Source organism: Chiroxiphia lanceolata, chromosome Z (genome assembly GCF_009829145.1).
Source record: "Chiroxiphia lanceolata isolate bChiLan1 chromosome Z, bChiLan1.pri, whole genome shotgun sequence".
Lineage (NCBI taxonomy): Eukaryota > Metazoa > Chordata > Aves > Passeriformes > Pipridae > Chiroxiphia > Chiroxiphia lanceolata.
The window spans coordinates 3,152,794-3,173,173 of NC_045671.1; the positions used below are offsets into that span (position 1 = coordinate 3,152,794).

The window sequence follows — 20,380 nt, forward strand, 5'->3', positions numbered from 1 at the left end:
CTAAACAATGCAAATTATTCGGATCCTGGGTTTCCCTTCAATTTCACTGGGAATTGCAGGTGGTAAAAATGGGTAGGTTTGGGCCCTGTCTTTTTAGTCATTTTTTAAGTTCTATTTTTTTTTCTTTTATGCTTTTTATATTATTTTTTTGGTGATTTTGTTCATGTTTACTATAACTATATTCCCCAGAAGTGTCTTGCTGTTCTCTACTCATATGTACCGAGCATCAAAACAACTTGGCTGATGGATGACCCCTTTTTCACATGCCATTGCCAAGTTGCTTCATATAAACATGCTATTGTAACTGAATATCCATGTATACTTTATTTTAAATGCTGTGATATTCCGTCGGTCCTTGGGATAGCACTCGGAATGAGTGTGCACGCGTGTAAGGCTCTAATTTTCTATTGCCTATATTGCAGCTAGTAACTAGGCAAGTAAATGAGAAAGAGACATATAGTTCTTCATATAGCAGGAGTCAGGCACTTTGGGTTATGCTGTCCCAAAGCCTGGTAGGTATGTAGAACTGGAAAAAAAAATAAAATTCAGACAGATTATAACCCATATCACAGTTGAGAAAATTACACTATTTTTTGTAGGGGTTTTTTTCTTTCTTTCTTTCTTTCTTTTTTCTTTTTTTTTTCTTTTTTTTAACGGTGATTAGTTTCACCTGGCCTGCTAAACAGAATCAGAGTCGAGCACGCCGCCCCCAGTGACAACGTTCAGCTCTCTGCGAGGATGACCTCCCGCCTCCGGGTACGGTATGAGAACAGCAATGCTGAGATTTAGATTAATTTTGGAAACTCTGCAGAGTTCAGATGCTTTTTTACCAGCTTTCACACACATCCCCCTCCCCTTTATCCCCCACCTTTCCCCGCACCCTTTCCCCCTCTTCCCTTGGGGGGCGGGCTTGGGTCAAAGCGATGAAGAAGAAGATGCGCGCTCTGGCTGGCAGAGCCCTCTGCAATGAGTTCTGGCTGCTGGAGGGACGGGTGAGTCTGGTGCTGCCAAAGGGGCCAAATGGACAGCGTGCCTCCCGTCCCTCCGCCCTGGCGTGCTCCGCCACTGGCACCCGACGTCCGACGAGGTGCCCCGGCCTTAGGGAAGGCCTTCACTTTCGCTCCCCCTGCCCTTCCGGTACCGCTTCACTTTCACGTCCTCCTCTTCCTCCTGTGGGGACTTGTTTTTTCTTTTCCCAACCCGGGGTGCCCGGGGTAGAGGGAGAGGGAGCGGAGGGGGTGGAGGAGGAAGAGGAGGTGGCAGGGGTGGTGTCTCTCGAGCCATATGTATGACAGCCTCGATGGTGGCCATGATAGTATCTTGAGTGGCTGCTTGCTCCAATATCAAAGGATTGAGTGTTGGTCTCTGACCTCTTTTGCTGGGAAGGTCAATGCATTTTTCCAGAACGGGCATTTGGTCTCTGGAGTCTTCATCGAAGGAAAGGGGCTGCTTCCGAGGACGCCCCCTCCGCTTCTTGACGAAGTTATTGCCTGTCTTTGATTGTCTCTGCAGCCGCTTGGCTTTCAGGATCTTGTTCACATGATCCAGGTTCTTCTTCGTGGACAGGATCTTGGTGTAGTTGCACATCTTGCGCACCTCGCACTGGATTGCTTCGATTTCACGGCGCTTGAACCTTTTCTTCAGTGGTGAGCTGGCTGTTGGGAGACAAGGAGAGAAACAGGGATATAGGTCAACCAACAGTGATTGGAAACTCTTCTTTGAATCCTTTGAGGTTCATGAAGAGTAGACAAAAACATAACTCTGATATTTAGCAGTCTTCCCTCTTCTAAAGAATCAAACCTTTTCTACCGTAATGTTTTACCATGGGTTTGCTTCATTCTCATTTCTAAACCTCTAACTGGAGTGAAGGGAGCTTAGCATAGCTGGACCATCTTAAGTATTAAAACTTTCTATATCCTAAAGATATAATCCCGATGTCTTCATCCTGGCCTTTAATTCTTGTCATGAATGTCAGTTAGTACAAAAAGTGTTTGTTACTGAAACTAGCGGGCAGAGAAAAGCTGTGTGGGTCACTTCATCTGTGGTAAATTCATTACCCCTGCCTGGGTTTCTGTACTATCACCTCTGCAGATACAAGCTGAAACTACTCAGTCATATAATTGACTTTAATGGCCCCCAAAGTAAGCTTACTCCTGGTTCAGATCACTTACTTTAGATCTGAATGAAGTCCAAAGTAGTTAAGTCTCTTGCCAAGGTCACGTTGTGAGTCATTGTCAGAGTTGGAAAGAGTACCCAGCATTTCTTGGCTCCTGGTCCTTTGCTTAGGACACGAGTCCTTGCTTGTTTTGCCTAAATTGTCTCATTGTCCTTTACTGAACATGGCATCTGTTCAGAGTTCAGGATTTGCACACAGATTAGAAGTAACTACCCCTTTGTGAGGGAAACAGAATGTATTAATTCTGCTTTTGCAATAACTGGTGCTCCCTTTCACTCCCAACATATCCGCTCTGCACTGCTGGAAAAGAAATGTCAGCGCTCAGGATTTCTTTTCGGTGAAGAATAAAACATCCCATTAAATTAAACTCAGCCCACATCTGCTTGCAAACTTAATTTACACCTGACTGTCAAGCAGTCATTTGGGTTTGAAATCCTTGAAATTTCCTGAGCAGCCAAGATTTCGAGAGAGGTTCATTTGGGGGTTATCACTCCCTTCACGGCTAATCTTCTAGCAGTAGTTTAAATAAAGTTGCTATTGTAGTATTTTCTGTAGATAACCAGGAGCTGTCAAGCGGGAGAATCTCCCCTTGCTCTCTTACAGCTCTGACAGATTCAGCGTATAAACCTCATTTACCGGCCTCCCCTCTTGGAGAAACATAAATTATTGGCTCTTATACCACCATGTTGCTTGGATTCAGTGAAGAGCTTGTGTAAACAAACCCAAGTTACAATGTAAGAAGTAGGAGTGAGTCATAAACAAAACACAGACATATGCTCTCTTATAAATAAAGACCTGGGATGGCCAACTTCCCAAAGTCTGGTTTTCATTAATTACAAAACAAAATACATTTTCCATATGTAACCCACTCCCCACACCAAAAAGAAAAACAAAACCCACTTGCAGTCACAGAGGACAAAGAAAAAGAGGAATGCAGTCATTCTGGTACCAAAGGAAAAGAGAAAGGAAATGAAATATCCAAGTTGCTCAGGAGAAGCTAATTAGTTGCACAGAATTCCTCCCAAGTAGGTCACCCCTAAAAACTGTGGATGTAAGGTCCCTAAAGGCAAGTTGCAGTGAGGTATTTCTCAGAAATTTGATCAAAAAAGGTTAAATCCCTGTCATGGAAAATGATAGCTCTCATCTGTCCTCACTGGTGATTGACACGAGGAGTCCCAGTATCTTCAGTCTTAAGCATGCAAATCCTTTGAACCCCTCCCACATCCTGAGAGTAGCTTCAGGTCAGAAGATCTAAAAAATCAAACATTTGGCACACTCTTCACATTTACTGTCCACCTTTTGCCCTTTACTACTATTGTTAGGTCAGATTCTCAAGCCTTTTTTTTTTTTCTTCCTAATTCTCATATTTGAGATGCAATTTCCTTTTTTTTTTTTTTTTCCCCAGAAAGTAATGCTGATTTTTTTTCAGCTGGCGATGAAATTTAGCAGAAGGACAGGAACATTTGCAGGTTCATGATGATACCAGGAGATCTGGCTTTACTGTCAATTTTTACTGGAAAGAAAGTAAGCCAAAAGGCAGGAAACAAATTTGAAATAAAGCATTAGGCAAGTATCTGCAAAGATTTTATGTCTTTACTGAGATTTATCTGTAGCCAGTTGTTTCTGCAGATTAGTGTTATGACCTGATTGTGGTCAGTGGAGACCTGGTGTGTACAGTCGGTAGAGGATGACCTTCATTTCTAAAATGGGAACTCAAAGCAAATCAAGGTGACCATACACTTTTTTTTTTTTGCTCTTATAAACCTTCACAACCAAGAAAGTATGTTTCTTTTTGCACTGAAACTAACCTTCTCATTTAGAAAAAAAAATTCTGTGCTGTTCTATGCCAGCTTACTGTGCTAATTTTTCCTTCGTAAATGCTTTGGGGTGTTTATGACTACTAGTAATGCTTTTGCTTTTCTTCCTAGCAAGCCTCTGAACTTTCAGGCTCTAAAAAGCATTTGAGTTCTGTCACACTCTGCCAATAGTCAGAATGCATGTACTGAATAAGTAAACATGCTTTCAAGTCAGGCTTTTTAAATGAGATATTAGGAAACTCAACATTATTTTAACTATTAAGTGTTAGGGACATCTGATTCTAGATTTGGTGCAGGGAGACTGTGTGGAAAGAGTCTGATGGGTCTGCAGGGGGAAGATTTGATGAGGTGTGCATATGACAAAATATCAGGGAGATCTGCCAAAGTAAACCACTATTGAAGTGAGAGCCATTAGGTGTTATCAACTCATCTGGAAGTTCTTGGTGAGCAATCTCTGATATAAAATATTTTCCTGCATTGCCATGTGATATACTGCTCTGCTGAAAAACAAGGCTAAGTATTAATCTTTTCTATTTTATCCAGACAGACCCTGCCCAACCCTGGACCCAAGTTGGTCTGCATTGGTTTTAGGTTTTGTTTTTCTGGTCGTGCACATATTTTGCTATTTACAAATGGAAATATTGTTGTGGGAGGAATTGGTGGAATTCATTCAGAAGGGGTCAAGGAGAAGATGGAGAACAGTAACTGTGTCAGCTTCCCCAGGCAAGCAAGAACCAATGTTGGTCTCAAAACACAGCTTTACACATTTAAAATAAGGCACATGGAGGTCCAGTGTTCCTCCCTTCCTCAGGGTACACCTCTGAAGTGAGGGTCAGCCCCAGAATTTGAAATGGCCATGGGCAGACAGGAAGTCATGCAGGATTCATATGATGCAAAGAGGAAAATCTCTAGCAAGAATATACATTTCCAAGGGTAGATTGGAAGTGGTTGAAAGACCAGAGTGATGGTGAACAAGGTGAGTCCAGGTAGGTCAGACCCCTTTGGATGTTCTCCACATCCTAACTTTATTCTGGATGGCTGTTATGTCTGAAGCTCTAAAATCCTTATTACCACCTGTCATTCTCCATCTCTCTGGAGCTGCCTGAGGCCACTTGTAAGAACATGGCACAAAGAAGACTGTTTGCTCAAAGCTGGGCTCAGTTTGTTCACTTGGTTTGAATGGAGGAATTATCTAAGAGCTCCCTATTAATTACAGGAAACCCATAGCACTGTCCTGTTTTTCCATTAACACAGTTTCTTTCAGATTTCAACTAAATTATTTCAACATCTGGGCTACAGATAAACCGACGATTTAATTAGACTTCTGAAAATGGAAAGAATGAACTATGCAGTCAAGCATACACTTTCATCTTGAAATGGATCATAAAATATTTGTGTGCTTTCATTCTCTGCTGCTTTAAAAATCTGTCCTTAGTTTATATATAGGAAAGTATTAAAGACAAAACAGATATAAAAATTTGTCTTTAAGGAGGGTACTCTACATGGAACCCTTGTTTTCACTATTTATTCAGGAAATGAGAGGGAAATCAAAATGAGTGTATTGAAACAGCACTTTAAATTGAATAATTATATATGTAATCATTCTGTAAATCAAATATGATACAAATATGGTTTTTGTGAATGTGGCATCAAAAGTTTGATGAGACTGTGAAACTCCTGAGGGCTGCATGTAAGGTAATGTACTGTGGGTCACCCATTCATTGGAAATCAAGACACAATGAAAGATTAACTTCTCTGTCCATGCCCATAACAAGGCATGATGATGCCTGAATGACTTGGCTCAATTTCTGACAGCACAGGGACATCATCTTTCCAATCTGATTCAAAATAGAAGCACACAATATAAGTTGACAGAAAAGCATGCAATTCTGACTTATTTAGTCTGTATTTAAAAGTACTGTTCAGTGCCCAAGACAATTTCACATTTGCAAGACAGAATATTATGCTAAAACTGCTGGAGTATGCAGCAAAAAATCTCATCTGTTCCTTAGTTATTTGCTGTGTCTTTGGTATGTTCATGCCACAGGGATGGGAACATTCAAATAAACGAGGAAGGAACCCCAGAGTCTTGTTTCAGAGTCCCCTGCTAGACCATACAGGCTACTTTTGTCCTCATTATTGCACGAGTTTGGTGGCATGTGAGTGAAACAGATTTGATACGCCAAGATACAATCACGGTAAAGAAGTGTTAGAAAAATTACAGCCTGATTTTCACATTAGATATGCACATTTGCAGCTAACTCTGCAATCAGGAAGAGCAGTGCAGTTCCAGAAGAAAGATGGGGACGAAATAGAGGGAATGGAGCGAAACAGCATTACCTGCTTCAGATGTTGCTGCTGATGAAGGTAGGAGAGATAATACTGGACTTGGCATTGCAACACTGTCAACAGCTGCTGGTTTCCTTCTGGTCATCACGTTACAGGCAGAACTTTCCATTTTACCATGAAGTGAAGTCTGGTCTGCTTTTAAGTGGGGACCTGCAATACCTGGGGAAGGAAACAAAATTTGGATGACTACTGGTAAAGTAACATGTCTGGGGAATATCTGAAAAAAGAGTAGTCAGCTGCTGCCCTGGCTATGTTGATATATATCCATATTTCCTTGTATATGTACCTGTAATACAGTCTTGATACTAGCAAGGATCACCATTGTTTTTGAGAATTTTGCTGTAGGACATGCCATCAGGAGTCTCTATAAACAATGGTAAACAAAAAAAAAAAAATAAAAATCCACATTACTACTTTTTCTTCTAAAAAACCTGCATCAACCCTGATGTATGTATAACAACAGACAGATTTCACATCTCTATTTAGTGGAATCGACTGTTTGTCATTCCCTGGGTAGTTTATTCTCCACACATTTTTACATCCTTCTCTTCTATAAACACCTCGCTTAGCGAGTATTTCATCTGAGTAAGGAACAGGTATCAGGAACAACTTCAATATGCAATTCCCTGTCTAAAGCACATTACAGTCACTTTTCAGGAACCCCCTCCCCAGTTAAAATTTACCCTAAAACTCATAAAAGAGAAGGGAGTTAAAAAAGAAAGAGTTCTTTGTCATACATTTTTCTATCTAGAGTTTACAATGAAGAATAATAAATGAGCAGTAGAAATACACCAAAGAAGTCAAATATTCCAGAAAAAAGAAAAGTTATGCTCTTATGTCTGGTAGATTCCTCCCTTAACAATGTTTTTGAAACTCTCATATTTTGTACTCATTTTGTTTGCCTGTAAATGTGTCAAATTTAAACTGCTGTGATTCAAATCTGAAAACCTCTCCCAGTCTCTGTGACGCTGGGCTTCAACACCATAGGACAGCTATGGGATTATCTCAAAAATAATCTTTCATAAATTCCTTTCCTTTTCAAATCTCTACCTGCACATGTCCCTCAGATAAAATGCATCAGATTTTGGCAACTAAATTACACAGAGATTTAAAAAAATCATGGAGCAACTAAGGTTGGAAGGATCCCCTTGAGACCATCTAGTCCACTCCACCCTGCTCAAGCAGGGTCAGCCAGAGCACGTTACCCTGACCATGTCTGGTCAGTCTAGAATATCTCCAAGGAGAATCCACAACCTCTCTGTACAACCTGTTCATTCTCTCAGTAAAATTTTATTGTTCAGACATAACCTGTGTTTCTGTTTCTGCCCACTGCCTCTTGTCCTGTTCCTGTGCACCGCTGAGAATAGTCTGGATCTATCTTCTCTGCTCTTTCCCATCAGATATTTGCATACATGAATAAGATCCCTCTGAACATCCCAGCTCTCTGAGGCTTTCCTCATAAGAGAAGTGCCCTAGATCCTTAATCCTTGTGGTCTTTTGTTGGACTCTCTTCCCTATGTCCATGTTCCCTGGTATATCAATCACTCCTCTCAATTTTGAACTTCTCCAGGTTCATTGAGGGTGTCTTTTACCCCAACATCCAGATCATTAATTAACATGTTAAATACTCGTAGTCCTTGTGTAGAACCCTGGGGTGCAACTCTAGTGACTGGTCTCTAGATGGACTTTGTGCTACTCATCACACCCTTTGAGCCCAGCCAGTTTTCAGTCCATCACAGTGTACATTTACCTAGTCTGTATTTCATGATTTTGTCTATGAGAAGCTACTGGAACACAGTGCCAAAACTCTTGCTAAAGTCAAGATAAGAAACATCATATTGGTGATGCGTGATTTCCCCTTCATAGATTTTGGATAACTACTCCTGATCACCTTCTTTTCCTTCATATGTTTGGAAATGCTCTCCAGGAATATTTACTACACCAAACTCCACGGGACTGAGATGAGACTGACCAGCCTATTGGTCTCTGCTTCTTTTCTCCATGCTCTTGTTGGGATGACATTTCCTCTCTTCTACTTCTCAAGGTCCTTTCCTGATCATCACAACCTTCCAAAAACAACCAGGACTGGCCTCACAATGATGCCAACCTGATCCCTCAGCACTTTGGATGCATCCTGCCAGATCCCGTGAACTTATGCACGTCCAGTTTGTTTAACTGTTCCCTAATCAGATCTTCCTCCACCAAGAATAAGTTTCCTTTCCTCACCTGTCTCAGGGGCATGTGACTCTCAAAGGACAGTCTTACCAGTAGAAATCAAGGCAGATAAGACAATGAACACCTCAGTCTTCTCCTGGTCTTTTCCCACCAGGGTCCCTGTTTCATTCAGCAAGGGGCACACATTTTCCCTAGGCTACTTTTTTCTGCTTATGAACCTGTAGGAACATTTCTTGGTGTTCTTCTGCCCCGGATTCAACTCCAGATAGACTTTGGCCTCCTAAGCCCATCCTGCATACTTGGTCATGATAGTTCTCTGGGCCAATCCCTTTTGCTTCTTTTTTGTATCTGACATTGCTCAGGAGCTTCTGGGTCATTCAAGAAAGTCTCTGGACATCTTTGTTTCAATTTGCCACTCTGATCTGGTTTGGTGTGATCCAAGCCCCAGGCCAGCAGCAAACCACCCTGCACAGCAGGTCAGGTCAGCACACGTGGGCCTTTGTCCCCTGTGGCAATGAACCCCCACTGCACCTGGATAGCACCTGGTTGTTTCTCAAAAACTCTCCACAAGTACTCTGACAACTACAGCTACGACCATAGAATCATTTAGTCCCACATTCCCCAGGCACTGCCAAGGCCACCAATAACCCATATCCAAAAGTGACACATCCACATGGCTTTTAAATTCCTCCAGGGATGGGGACTCCATCACTGTCGTGTGCAGCCTGTGCCAGGGCTGGACAACCCTTCCCCTGAAGAAATTTTCCCTAATATCCAATCTATACCTTCCATGGAACAACTTGAGGTTGTTTCCTCTTCTCCTATTGCTTGTTCTCTGGGAGCAGAGCCCGATCCCCACCTGGCTCCACCTTCCTGTCAGGGAGTTGCAGAGAGCCAGAAGGTCCCCCCTGAGCCCCCTCTTCTCCAGGCTGAGCCTCCCCAGCTCTCTCAGTTGCTACTGGTGCTCCTTTCCTAAAAGATCAAGATCTCAAAGCAGAGCCAGAAACAGCTGCACAAAGCTCTGTGTCTGTTGGCTGTGCTCTGCCACTCCAGATACCAACCAAAAATTCCTTATATATATATATTCCTTCATAGCTGCTTGGAGCTGCTATGAACAGTCCCTACCTTTGTCTCTGGCTCATGAAATGAGAAATATCAGCACATCTACGGGTTGTCTCAGACAACATGGAAGAAATCTCTATCAGATACAGGCACAGAACTGCTCTGGTGAGAGGAGTCTGAAAGACAAGGCTACAGAGTAGGCCAGTTTGGAATAGAACTCCTGATGAACCCATGACCTGATATATCAACTTGTGGACTTAAGGGAGACAAGAGCTCTGAGTGTAGAAATAGCCATGAGTGAGACAATATTACAGGTCATGGCTTTGTGGAAATACACAGAGGAGTCTCTGCCTATTAGACTACACATCCTCCTGGAGCCTCAAACCTGGTATTAAGCATCTCAAATTGTATCCATTAAACTTCAATCTCTCTCTGCTTGGCTTCTCTAGTGCAAATGAGAACAATAATATACCCCTCATCTCAAGAGCAGTCCTGTGAAAATAAAATTATCAACATTCATGAAACATTCATCTATTCACACCAAGGCTTAGAAATGTGGAATAAATGAGACATGATATCACGCACTGAATAGCAAGAGGAAAATCCAGCTACCAAATAGCTGTTCATTAGGTGAGCACTGTACATGGAATAAAACAGTGTCCCATAGAATAACTGGGATATTTGACTAGGTAATTACACCTATGGGATCTCACCACTGTGGAACTGTGCATATGCAAACCTGAGGTTTCACCAGGTCTTGAGTTTGTGCCTTAATGTTATTTATTCATGAATGTAGTCGGTGCACAAGAAATGGGCGTTTGTGGGTGCATGTATCAATACACATACACACATATGCATGTGCATGTGGTACATAATAATGCTAACAACCTCATAAATTCAACATCTGGCTCTAATTAAACTGAAGGGCCTCTATAAAGAGCCGTATGAAAACATGCAGCTGTAACCTGTTGACCTCTATTGATAAAAAAAAAAAAGTCTGTGAAGCTGTGTTTCAACATATCAAGGGACAGTCATTCATTTTTTCAAAGGTAATCCCTCACAAACCACTTATCCTCTCAAATCTCTACCTGCACACAGTGTTTGCATTAGGGACGTTGATTTATGGATTCCCACTCCTTGGATGGAGAGGCCAACTTCCTGTTGCCGTGGTTACTTGGATCTTGGTTCAAGGTTAAACTACTCCCAAATCAAAATCAGTGGCAGGCACAGCATCTAACAGCCAGGTTATTGACTACCCTAGGATGCTTAAAGGTCAAAGACCAAAGTGCTGCTTACTGCCTTTGGGGTGAGTCAATATTTTCAATATTTTTATTCTGTTTCTTCTGAAGAAGTAGTTGCTGCTCAATTACCACCTATCTGGGTTTAGCAAGGTCATACAAATCATTGAGGAAAATCCTCCCTCTACAGAAGAGACACAAATGTAATGAATTACTTCAAAGTCTATATGGCCCAACTGCAGCTCATCACTGGTGAATCATGGGTTCAGACATCTGTCTTTTGCTTTAGGGGCTTGGATTCTTCAGCCTGTATCACTCACCTCACTGAAAAACTCATCTAAATCGAGGAAGAGGAGGAATTTATCAATCTGGAGAAGCCAATAAGGAAGAATCATCAGTTTTCTTTCATGGATACCAAAATGCAGAGGCTCAGAGGCACAGCTGGAAACCCACACAAATGCAGCAATTTGCTCACAAGGCTTTGATGCACTCTGCAGTGGTGGAAGGTCTATCCTTGAGTGTATGGACCTGCTGGTGTGGTATCATCACCTTTCACTGGACTTTTTTTTCTCATTTGGATTGCTCTGTTCAGAAGGCCTTATGGAAGAGAAGGCCCTAATTTAACCAGTCTATGAATCAGATGAAAACAAATCATTTGCAACACAAATTGCAGATTGGAGAAGAAAAGGCTCTGGGGACATCTTAGAGCACCTTCCAGTATCTAAAGGGAGCTTATAAAAAAGGCAAAGAATGACTTTTTGCACAGCAAGAAAGTGACAGCGCAAAGGAGAACTGTTTTAAGTTAAAGGAGGGAAGTTTTAGATTAGATGTTGGGAAGAAATTCTTCCCTGTGAGAGTGGTCAGACACTGGCACAGGTTGTTCAGAGAAGCTGAACATCCCTGGAAGTGATCAAGGCTGGGTTGAATGGGCCTTGGAGTAAGCTGGTCTAGTGGAATGTGTCCCTGTTCATGACAGGGGGTTGAACGAGATGGTGCTTAAGGTCCCTTCCAACCCAAACCATTTTAGGATTCTATGACATACACTGGTGGCCTGATTCTGACCTTATTTATCACCCATCACCTATCTTTGTGCATTTCCTTCAAATCAGAGCTCTCTTCATTCCATGAAAGACCCACACCTTAAGTACCCTGAGTCCTACCGATAGCACAGACAATGCTACGTGCACCTGCAAGTGAGCAGTGGGCAGTAAATCAGGGAGGAAATCAATCATTATCTGTATAACGAGAAAGGGAAGCTTCAAAAGCAGGGACAGACATAAAGGAGCTTGTCAAGAATCTAAAACAGTTATGGCATGATTATAAATAAATAATCAACATAATCACAAGTAAAAGGGTGATTCAGGGAAAGGGTAATTCTCGTTCAGGGCCTACTGGCAGAAAGCCTGTGTGTGAGGGAAGACAATTCTGACTTGAAACTGGCCTCTTCTTAGAGATTTATGGCATTCTTTATTCACTGGCTAAGCAACTTATGAGCTCTAACTGATAATTAATACATTAATTTTGAAGACCTGGTAATTATTGTTATTGTTATTAAGTGCTAACATTGCAAGTAATGTGGTCTAACTCCATTGTACCAGGCTCTGTACAAATGGACTAATTAACTCTCCTTGCTTTACTGTTAAATCATGATCACTCTGCTTATTGCATTCATCTGTTTTCTCTCATCTTGTACTTATACAGAAAGGCTCTTGGACAACATCTACCTTTTCTTCTTTAATTTGTATACAGAATCTAGCACAATGTGCACCCAGGCTGGAGCTCTAAGTGCCAGTTCAGAAGAGATAATAAATGTTAATTTACCATTGGAAAACGGAGAAAATTGGCTGATAAAAATTGATCTCAGTGAAGCTTCTGATAGGGAAGATTTTTCTTTTGAGAGCTCATTGGATTGGATTTGTAATCCCTGCAGATTTCTGGAAATCCACAGCTGTACTTAAATTGTTTATGCCTCCGACCATTGTTATTGGAAAACTCTTACAGATGATTTTTTTTTCTCCCAGTGTCTTTGCACAATGCAGCTACGAAATGCAGCTGTACAGGAATGCACTTCTAAACATGGAGTTAGTCATAGTATTTGCATTTTGATAACTCCTCAGTTTGGAATAAAGAACCAGAAGAAACCCCATATCTGGGTGAATCTTTTCTTCAGGCTAGTTTCAAACAAATCAGTCAAAAGTTTGGCATTGCATCATATTCCAGAAGGGAGAACTGAATTACTATGTGATAAATGTAGTTAAGGAAAGTAATTATTCTTCTTAAAGTAATATTATTACCTTTCTAACTTATGGAATTCATTTCCCTGGCTTCTATTTGACGTGTATTATCATTTAGAATAACTGGTACTTCCAATGTACAGCACTGCTTTTTGGCTTTAAGTCCTTTTATCTTCTTCCCTTTTCCGCCACCACATTAAAAACTTCAAATTCCACCTCTTCTATGAGGAATTTTCTATTCTGCAGAACATGTACCCCTGAATAAAACCAAGTTCCTGTAGAATAATAATACAAAAAAAAAAAATTTACTCCCATTGCCAATGGGTAAAAATTTAAGACATGGAGTCTGCTTTATTTCATTACAGCTATTTTCCTACCTTTTTTTTTTTTTTTTTTTTAACAGGATAGCTTTAGAGAAAGAAAGAGGGAGGCTGAGAAAGCCATCATTAGATAGATCTTCTGATCTTTATCTGCAGTAGCACAGTCAGAAGAGCTAATGCTATGATGATAGCTTTGAAATCTCTTAGGAATTGAATAAAGAGAAGTGATAGTGATGAACTCCCAGCTAATAAACACAGAGTGCTTATTTCTGCAGAATGATCAATTTCCAGATGTCCTGAGGCTTGTCTGATACAGTTGATTTACTCATTCTCCCTCACTTCACTAATAAAGCTCAAGTCCTACATCAGATTAGAGAAGAGCCAGATTTCTTAAAGGGGCAGGATCAGGGCTGGCATCATGGCACACAAATGCTGGGAGACATACTAATCTCTTCTGCCTCCTCCTATAACCACCAAGCTGTCTTAAACAGCTGCCTTCCTCTGCTGAAATCATACACTTTATCCGCTTTGGGTTAGTACAGTAATACAGACAATTAATTCGTTATCTTGTTAGTGGAAATTTAATGCAATGATCTAAAAGAACTCTTACATATTGTGATAAACTTTAGTGCCTCCAGGGTACTTCTTCTCCATAGGACTCATTTCACATCCCATCCATTATGTAAATGAGATGTGGAAATAGTTTAGTTCCCCTAATGTATCTGTACACTGATGGATTGCACAAAGTCAGCCCTACTGAAACTAATGAGGTTAAATGCACCTTGCCATTCCTTTCTACTTGGGTGAATCTCTGTGCCTGAGTTCACAAAATGTGGTGTGAGTCTTCCTCTTCACTTCTTTATGAAGATAATTGTGTTTCCTGACAGGGAGCACAGTGGCAACTGCTGAATACCTGAAGCCTCGCAAGGCATCACTTGAGCAGAGCAGCTGCTGTTGCTCTGTACAGCTATGGAGATGTCTGTGGAGGCTTCAGATCCTCTTCCACTTTGGGGACATGTGTCCCAGAGCCATGTGGAGCATGACATGCAATGTTTGATAACTACATAGTTGTTAGCATTATCCATGGAAGGGTTAAACCCCAGGAGAAATCAGGGTAAGGAAGCATTAACTTTGTTGATCATCAGGATGAGTCTCAAAAACCCATTGCACAGCCCTAAAATTATAGAATCACCCAATGGTTTGGATTGGAAAGGACCTTAAACACCAGCTAGTTTCAAACCCCTTGTCATGGGCAGGGACACCTTCCACTAGACCAGGTTGCTCAGGGCCCCAATCCAATGTGGCGTTGGACACTTCCAGGGATGAGACAGCCACAGCTTCTTTGGGCAACCTGTGCCAGGGCCTCAGCATCCTCACAGGCAAGAAATTCTTCTTAATAGCTAATCTAACTCTGACCCCTGTCAGTGTGAAGCCATCCTCCCTTTTTCTGTCACTCCAGGTCCTTGTCAAAATTCCCTCTACATCCATTTTCTAAGCCCCGCTTTAGGTACTAGAAGGGTCTCTAAGGTCTTCCTGGAGTCTTCCCTTCTCCAGGCTGAACATCCCCAGCTCTCTCAGCCTGTCTCCAGCCCTCTGAGCACCTTTGTGGCCTCTTTCGGACTTGTTTCAAGAGGTCCATAATATCTTTCTTGTGCTGGGTGTTCCAGAGCTGGACACAGCAATGCAGGTGCTCATCAGAGCAGAGTAGAGGTGGAGAATCCCCTCCCTCAACCTGCGGCCCATGCAGCTGGGGATGCAGCCTAAGAGGATGATCAACTGAAATTTCAATTTCAAAAGGCTGATCTCCTGTCTTTTTCAAGCCTATCTTTGTAATGCATTAGACTTCCTGGCAGATGGAGTCTTGACCTTTGCCTTTGGATTTTGCTTTGGGATTCCTTTTTTCCTCTACTGGTACAGGAAGAAACATGGATCCCCCAAATAATTTTCTTCCTTCCTCCTCTGCATACTGAGTGTTAGTCAGGAGACCAAGTAATAAAGGACATGCAGCCTCGGTCACTGGAGATGAAGTGTGGTGTGTCTGGAAGCTCAGTCTTACATGTAGCCAAAGATGAGCATTTAAAGGAGCTGGGGGAAGCAGTTCACATTCCAGGGCAGCACAGGACTGTCACCCAAGGGGATTATAAAAGTGCTCCTGTCCAGTCTCTCCCAGCTCCCCTGAGTACCTTTCCCACGCACCAAGCCCTTCAAACTGAGTGGAACTGGGATTTGGAAACGCCATGGAAGAAATCACCAAATTTTGTTATGCCAGGAAGTAATGAACATGTGAAATGAGGATTTCCAGTGGAAGTCAGATCAAAGTAGAAGAACATGGTACTTATCTGCCAGTGACAGCAATAAATAAACTTAATGAAAGAAAAACTCAGAGGGTCAAAAGACTAATTCAGAGTCAAAGGCTCTGAGTTCCCCGGCCTTATGAGAAAGAATTTAAGGTAAAGGGTTCAGAATCAAAGACTTTACCCATCCAGAGGCTGAAACTTTTAGTTGAATAAAAAATTACAGTTTACAGTTGTTGGAGACTGACACAATCAAGAGGGACAGAAACCAATGGTGCTGGAGAAATTAAATTTTCCATTAAATATCTCAGTGAATGAAAGATTTAATACACAGTAATGAAGAACTAAATTCTCTCACGGAGAGTGAGGAGAAAAATTAAAATCTATGAAAGAAGTGAAATGAAAAGGCAGTGTTTCAGGGAGGATGGGTAGGCAGAAGAGTGAGCCAAAGGGTTCTTTTTTAAAGACATAAAAAGCCATTAGGTGCACTGAGGGGCAGAAATTAAGCGACCTGCAGCTAGGAGCAAGGAACTACCTAGAAAAAGTAGTCATACCGAGATGAGCTGTCACAGTGAATGAGGATTTGCTCACTGGGGAGGAAGAAAACATAAGACAGGATTTCTTTCTTGAGAACACAGCTGAGGAAAGACAGATGGGGAAATTTCTGTCTGTAAGTAATGAGAAAAGTCAAGGGTGGTATTTTGAGTTGTTGTTTTTCTAAACAACAGGAATGATCATTTTTAAATGTGGCAGATAGAGCTGATATCCCCTAGGCAAATGGAGTTGGGAGCAGTTTGTATTTATCACAGATTAAATGGGACACTGGCAGCTTTGGTAGGAGAGTGCTGGCATGAAGCACAGGCAGAAGAGTCAAGTTGCTGGTGGGGGGAAGGACGAATGGTGCACAAGGGCTGGACTGGTGTAATGATGGGAGTCATTTTTCAGGCACATCCAGGGTACGAAAAGTGATGAAAACCAGGAGAAGTTAGCAAAATAATTAGCAAAAATCTTGCTGAGCAAGTTCAGCTGAGCCCTCCGCTGAGAAAACACAGCACAGCGCTCCTGCAGAAACAGCATGGCTTCGTTCTCCCTACGTATGCATTCAGCAAAAGACAGTATCTGTTTGATAAACAAATTCAGCTGATATATTTTTCTTGCTAACCTAAATGTTATATTTGCATAACACCAAGTTAAGTAGTCCTGTGGCGAACGTCTGTGTTGGAAAAGTAAACTCTAACAGGGGCGTTGTTTGAACCCAGCAACACATCTGGCTACACAAAGGGAGAAGGAGAGAACCAGGTGGGCACCTCCACCCTCAAACTTTGTGCAGTAATATCTGAACTGATCCCCCAAGGGGTCCACACCTCCGTACTCACTGCAGCTGCAGGCAAAGGTGGCCAAGCCACCACAGCAAGCACCTGGGGACGGGTGGGATAAAGATGGGCTGAAAGGCAGAGCTGATAAGAGCATCCAAGGCTGCTGACTTCTTAAGCTGTGTCTTCCCTGCTGGGCAGGGCAGCCTACTAATGTCATTTTTCTTCTTTATCTGTAAAAAGCTACACCCCTGTTCATATAATAAGAAATACTCTGGGTATGACATGCATTTGAAGTAAAATCTCAACACTTAACAGAAGTCTCCATAGACCCTGCAATCTAGAAGACTGTAACAGAGGAGTTTATATTTTTAGAAGGTCTCATGTTGGCTTTGTTTTAAAATCTGAGTCCATTCATCCCACTTTAATGCTGATTTATCACTAAAATGAGTGCTTGCTTTATCAGCAGCCCAGATGAAAAATAATGCTCACTGGGAGTGCACCTATCGTTCTTCCTCTCTCTTCTCTTCTGTGTTCAGATCAATAGATATGGGGTATTTTTTTACCTTTCATGATGAGAACCACAGTAATTGCCTGCAATATGAAAATTGGAAGCTATTTAAACAGATATATAGGTAAGCTCATAGGTGTTACTGACAAACTCAGCAACAAAGAATCTTAACAGCGTTACGGTACACAGGACTTTAATTCCTCCTCTATTCTAATGACATTTGAAAACTACTAAAATATGTGAAAATTATCAAATACAGTACGATATATAGATTTATTTTAACAGCTTAACATTGCCATGAATATAAAAAAAAAGTTAGATATAGAAATCAAAATTTTTCCTCAAGTTCATCCTTTTCCTTGTATCCTTTTAAAAAACCTCAGTGATACACTATTGCTCTACTAAGAACTTTAGTGTAAAATATTCAGTTTTACATTCTTTTCAAAGGAAAATTCTGAAGGAAATACTTTGTTGGGAGTGGTTTTCATTAAAATTCTTACTGGAGACTGCTTCCTACAACAGTGGAAGAAGGATGGCAAAGAGACCACATATAATAAGGTCAGAGACTGCTTCCATGCAGCATAGACACAAGAAGGGATCTGACTGATGAAGAAAAGGTTAAAGAGGTGAAGAGTGCAAAGTGGAATGAAACAGAGAAATAGATGGAAGTAGGAGACAAAGAATAGATTGGAAAGAAGATGGAGGAGGGAAATCACTTATTACAGACGTGTGAAAAGCAGATTGACAAGGAACAGAATAGAGAGCATACTGGGGAAAACCTAAATGCTCTTAACCGCTGACATTTGGAGTTATGCTATCAACTTTAAGGTTGCACATCTATGCTTGAGTCACTCTAAATCTGCAGGGAGCTTTTCTGCACAGCTTTGGTGCAAGCTTGTCTTCAGTTTTCACATTTACTGGAGCCAAAACAGAATATTTTAGGTTCTTCAAGCAATGAACTGATCTCCCCATAGCCTTATATGCTTATTTTATAGCACCAGGCAGACAAAATACAGAATGGTGGATCATGGCATGAATATGTTCCCTTTAAACATCCACTCTGAGAGGGCATCATGATGAAGCAAAGATTATACAAGTAAAGATTATTTTTTTTAATTATGATTTCTTTCCTGGCATGGCAGAATGTTATTGCCCAAAAGGAAAGATGTAAAAGAGACATAATCTACTGAAATTCTGACCCTGACTGAGATTTTGGCCAGGTCATAGCACTATGGAAAAACCAATGAATATCAGAAAACTGTCAAGCACAAGTTCTCCAACCTTTATGCCTGAAATTAGGTTAATAGTGTATTTTCTTCATTCAGAAATACACTGGACTCCAGTGTACTGTGTCCCAGTATAGACTGATAAAAGGACAGGTGCCAGTTTCAGACAATTGTTTGCAAAACCTGGCCTTGGAGGTTTTGCGGAAAAGAGAGAATTCTGAGAGAAGAAATCTAAAAGGATTTTGTTTAGCAGTTTGGGTGTGAAAAGGCACTCAGGCCTTATTTTCTTCTACTGGGACAAGAGCCCAAGAAGATAGGTCAATCAAATTTGGTATTTTGAATTTTGTCACCATAAATATCTGGATTTGTACTTAACACCCTCCCGACAACTGTTTTCTTTCCATAACAAAGGGAATAGGGGGTTCATCTCACTCAGGTGTCTGCAACCCATGTCTTTACTTGAGAGCTATGTGTTTTAAGGTTACAAAAATGAAATAACTGCAGTCAGAAAGTGGAGTGGCTGTTTCATCTAAAATAGTTGGGTCTACTTTAGTGCAACATTATTTACATTCCAGGCTCCATTAGCTAAACTTTCACTGACCATAATGAAAGAGGAGAAACCTAACATAGCAATCTCATGCTGTGAATATCTAGATTCAGGTGAGAGGAACAATCTCATCCCCCTGAAGCTCTGTTGCCAAGTCACCACTCAAATTTAAATTCCTCCTACTCAAAAGGAAAGTCTCAAATGTGGATGGAGCACCCTTGGGCCGGGAGTCTAAAGTCTATACAAGCACCTGGTTGTATCTGAAATGCCCTGAAGTATTTGAAACATCCAAGGGAGGCTGGCATATATGATAAAGGGCTTCAGACAAGACCTCTGCCCTCCTGCAAGAGCAGCTGGAGGCCAGGCAGGATATCTTAGGCATCTCAAATGACAGTTGACAACTACGTGTGGGCAAAGGAATTGAAGCCCTGAGCCTTCATTTTTGCTTGTCCCTAAGTCTCTTGTGGGTAGGGAAATATCTCATCATTGTAAATATCCCCTTGTCACCAACGAAGGAGTAGCACAGACACGTCCTGTCAACTCTTCCCTGAATGGGAGGCAAAAAGGCTGCAGCAAGGTATCTGTGCAGGAAGTTTAAACTGTGGAAACTTCCCCCAATCTTTTAGGATGGATTTGTTGCTCAGGTTGAAAATCAGAAATAATTTTTTTCTGTCCAACGGGAAGGGTCTTTGGCTTGGCATTATAAAGAAGTATGTATTTTTAATTCCAGTAAATGGAGCATAACAATTAATAATAATAAAAAATTCTATCAAATCAGCAGTTTAAAACTGCACGTGAGAGAAAAAACACAGGAACTTACGGGACACAGCTCTGCAATTGCTAGTATGTACAGAAGGAATCAATGAAATAAATATAGCCTACCCAAAGATAGAAGAACAAGCCACCCCTAAGTGCATAATTTGCTGCATCTGTGTTTGAATCTACCTCAAAGCAAAGAGGGCAATATGTCTCAGAACGATGAGACAACTAACTAAGCTTAACATTTCCTCTTCCCTCTTGTTTATCCATTCTTCATTGTTCATTTAGTGTTGGGAAAATACTCTGGAAGCAAAACCACCATGATGGCTTACACACATGTATCGCTTAAATCCAGCTCA

At 41.4% G+C, this 20,380-nt stretch overlaps 1 protein-coding gene across 4 annotated transcripts in view; it reads right to left on the reverse strand.

Moving 5' to 3' along the window:
* Positions 1–293: 293 nt before the first annotated feature.
* The window catches only part of SETBP1 (SET binding protein 1), a 263,727-nt gene continuing 243,640 nt past the window's right edge, over positions 294–20,380 (reverse strand). For all 4 annotated transcript variants that reach the window (XM_032674916.1, XM_032674915.1, XM_032674917.1 and 1 more), the window contains 3 exons: positions 6,334–6,501; positions 656–1,655; positions 294–304 (listed from right to left, as the gene is read on the reverse strand). In XM_032674916.1, the coding sequence (XP_032530807.1) occupies positions 1,099–1,655; positions 6,334–6,501 (725 nt within the window). In that variant the 3' untranslated portion in view covers positions 294–304; positions 656–1,098. The remainder of the gene's footprint in view (positions 305–655; positions 1,656–6,333; positions 6,502–20,380) is intronic.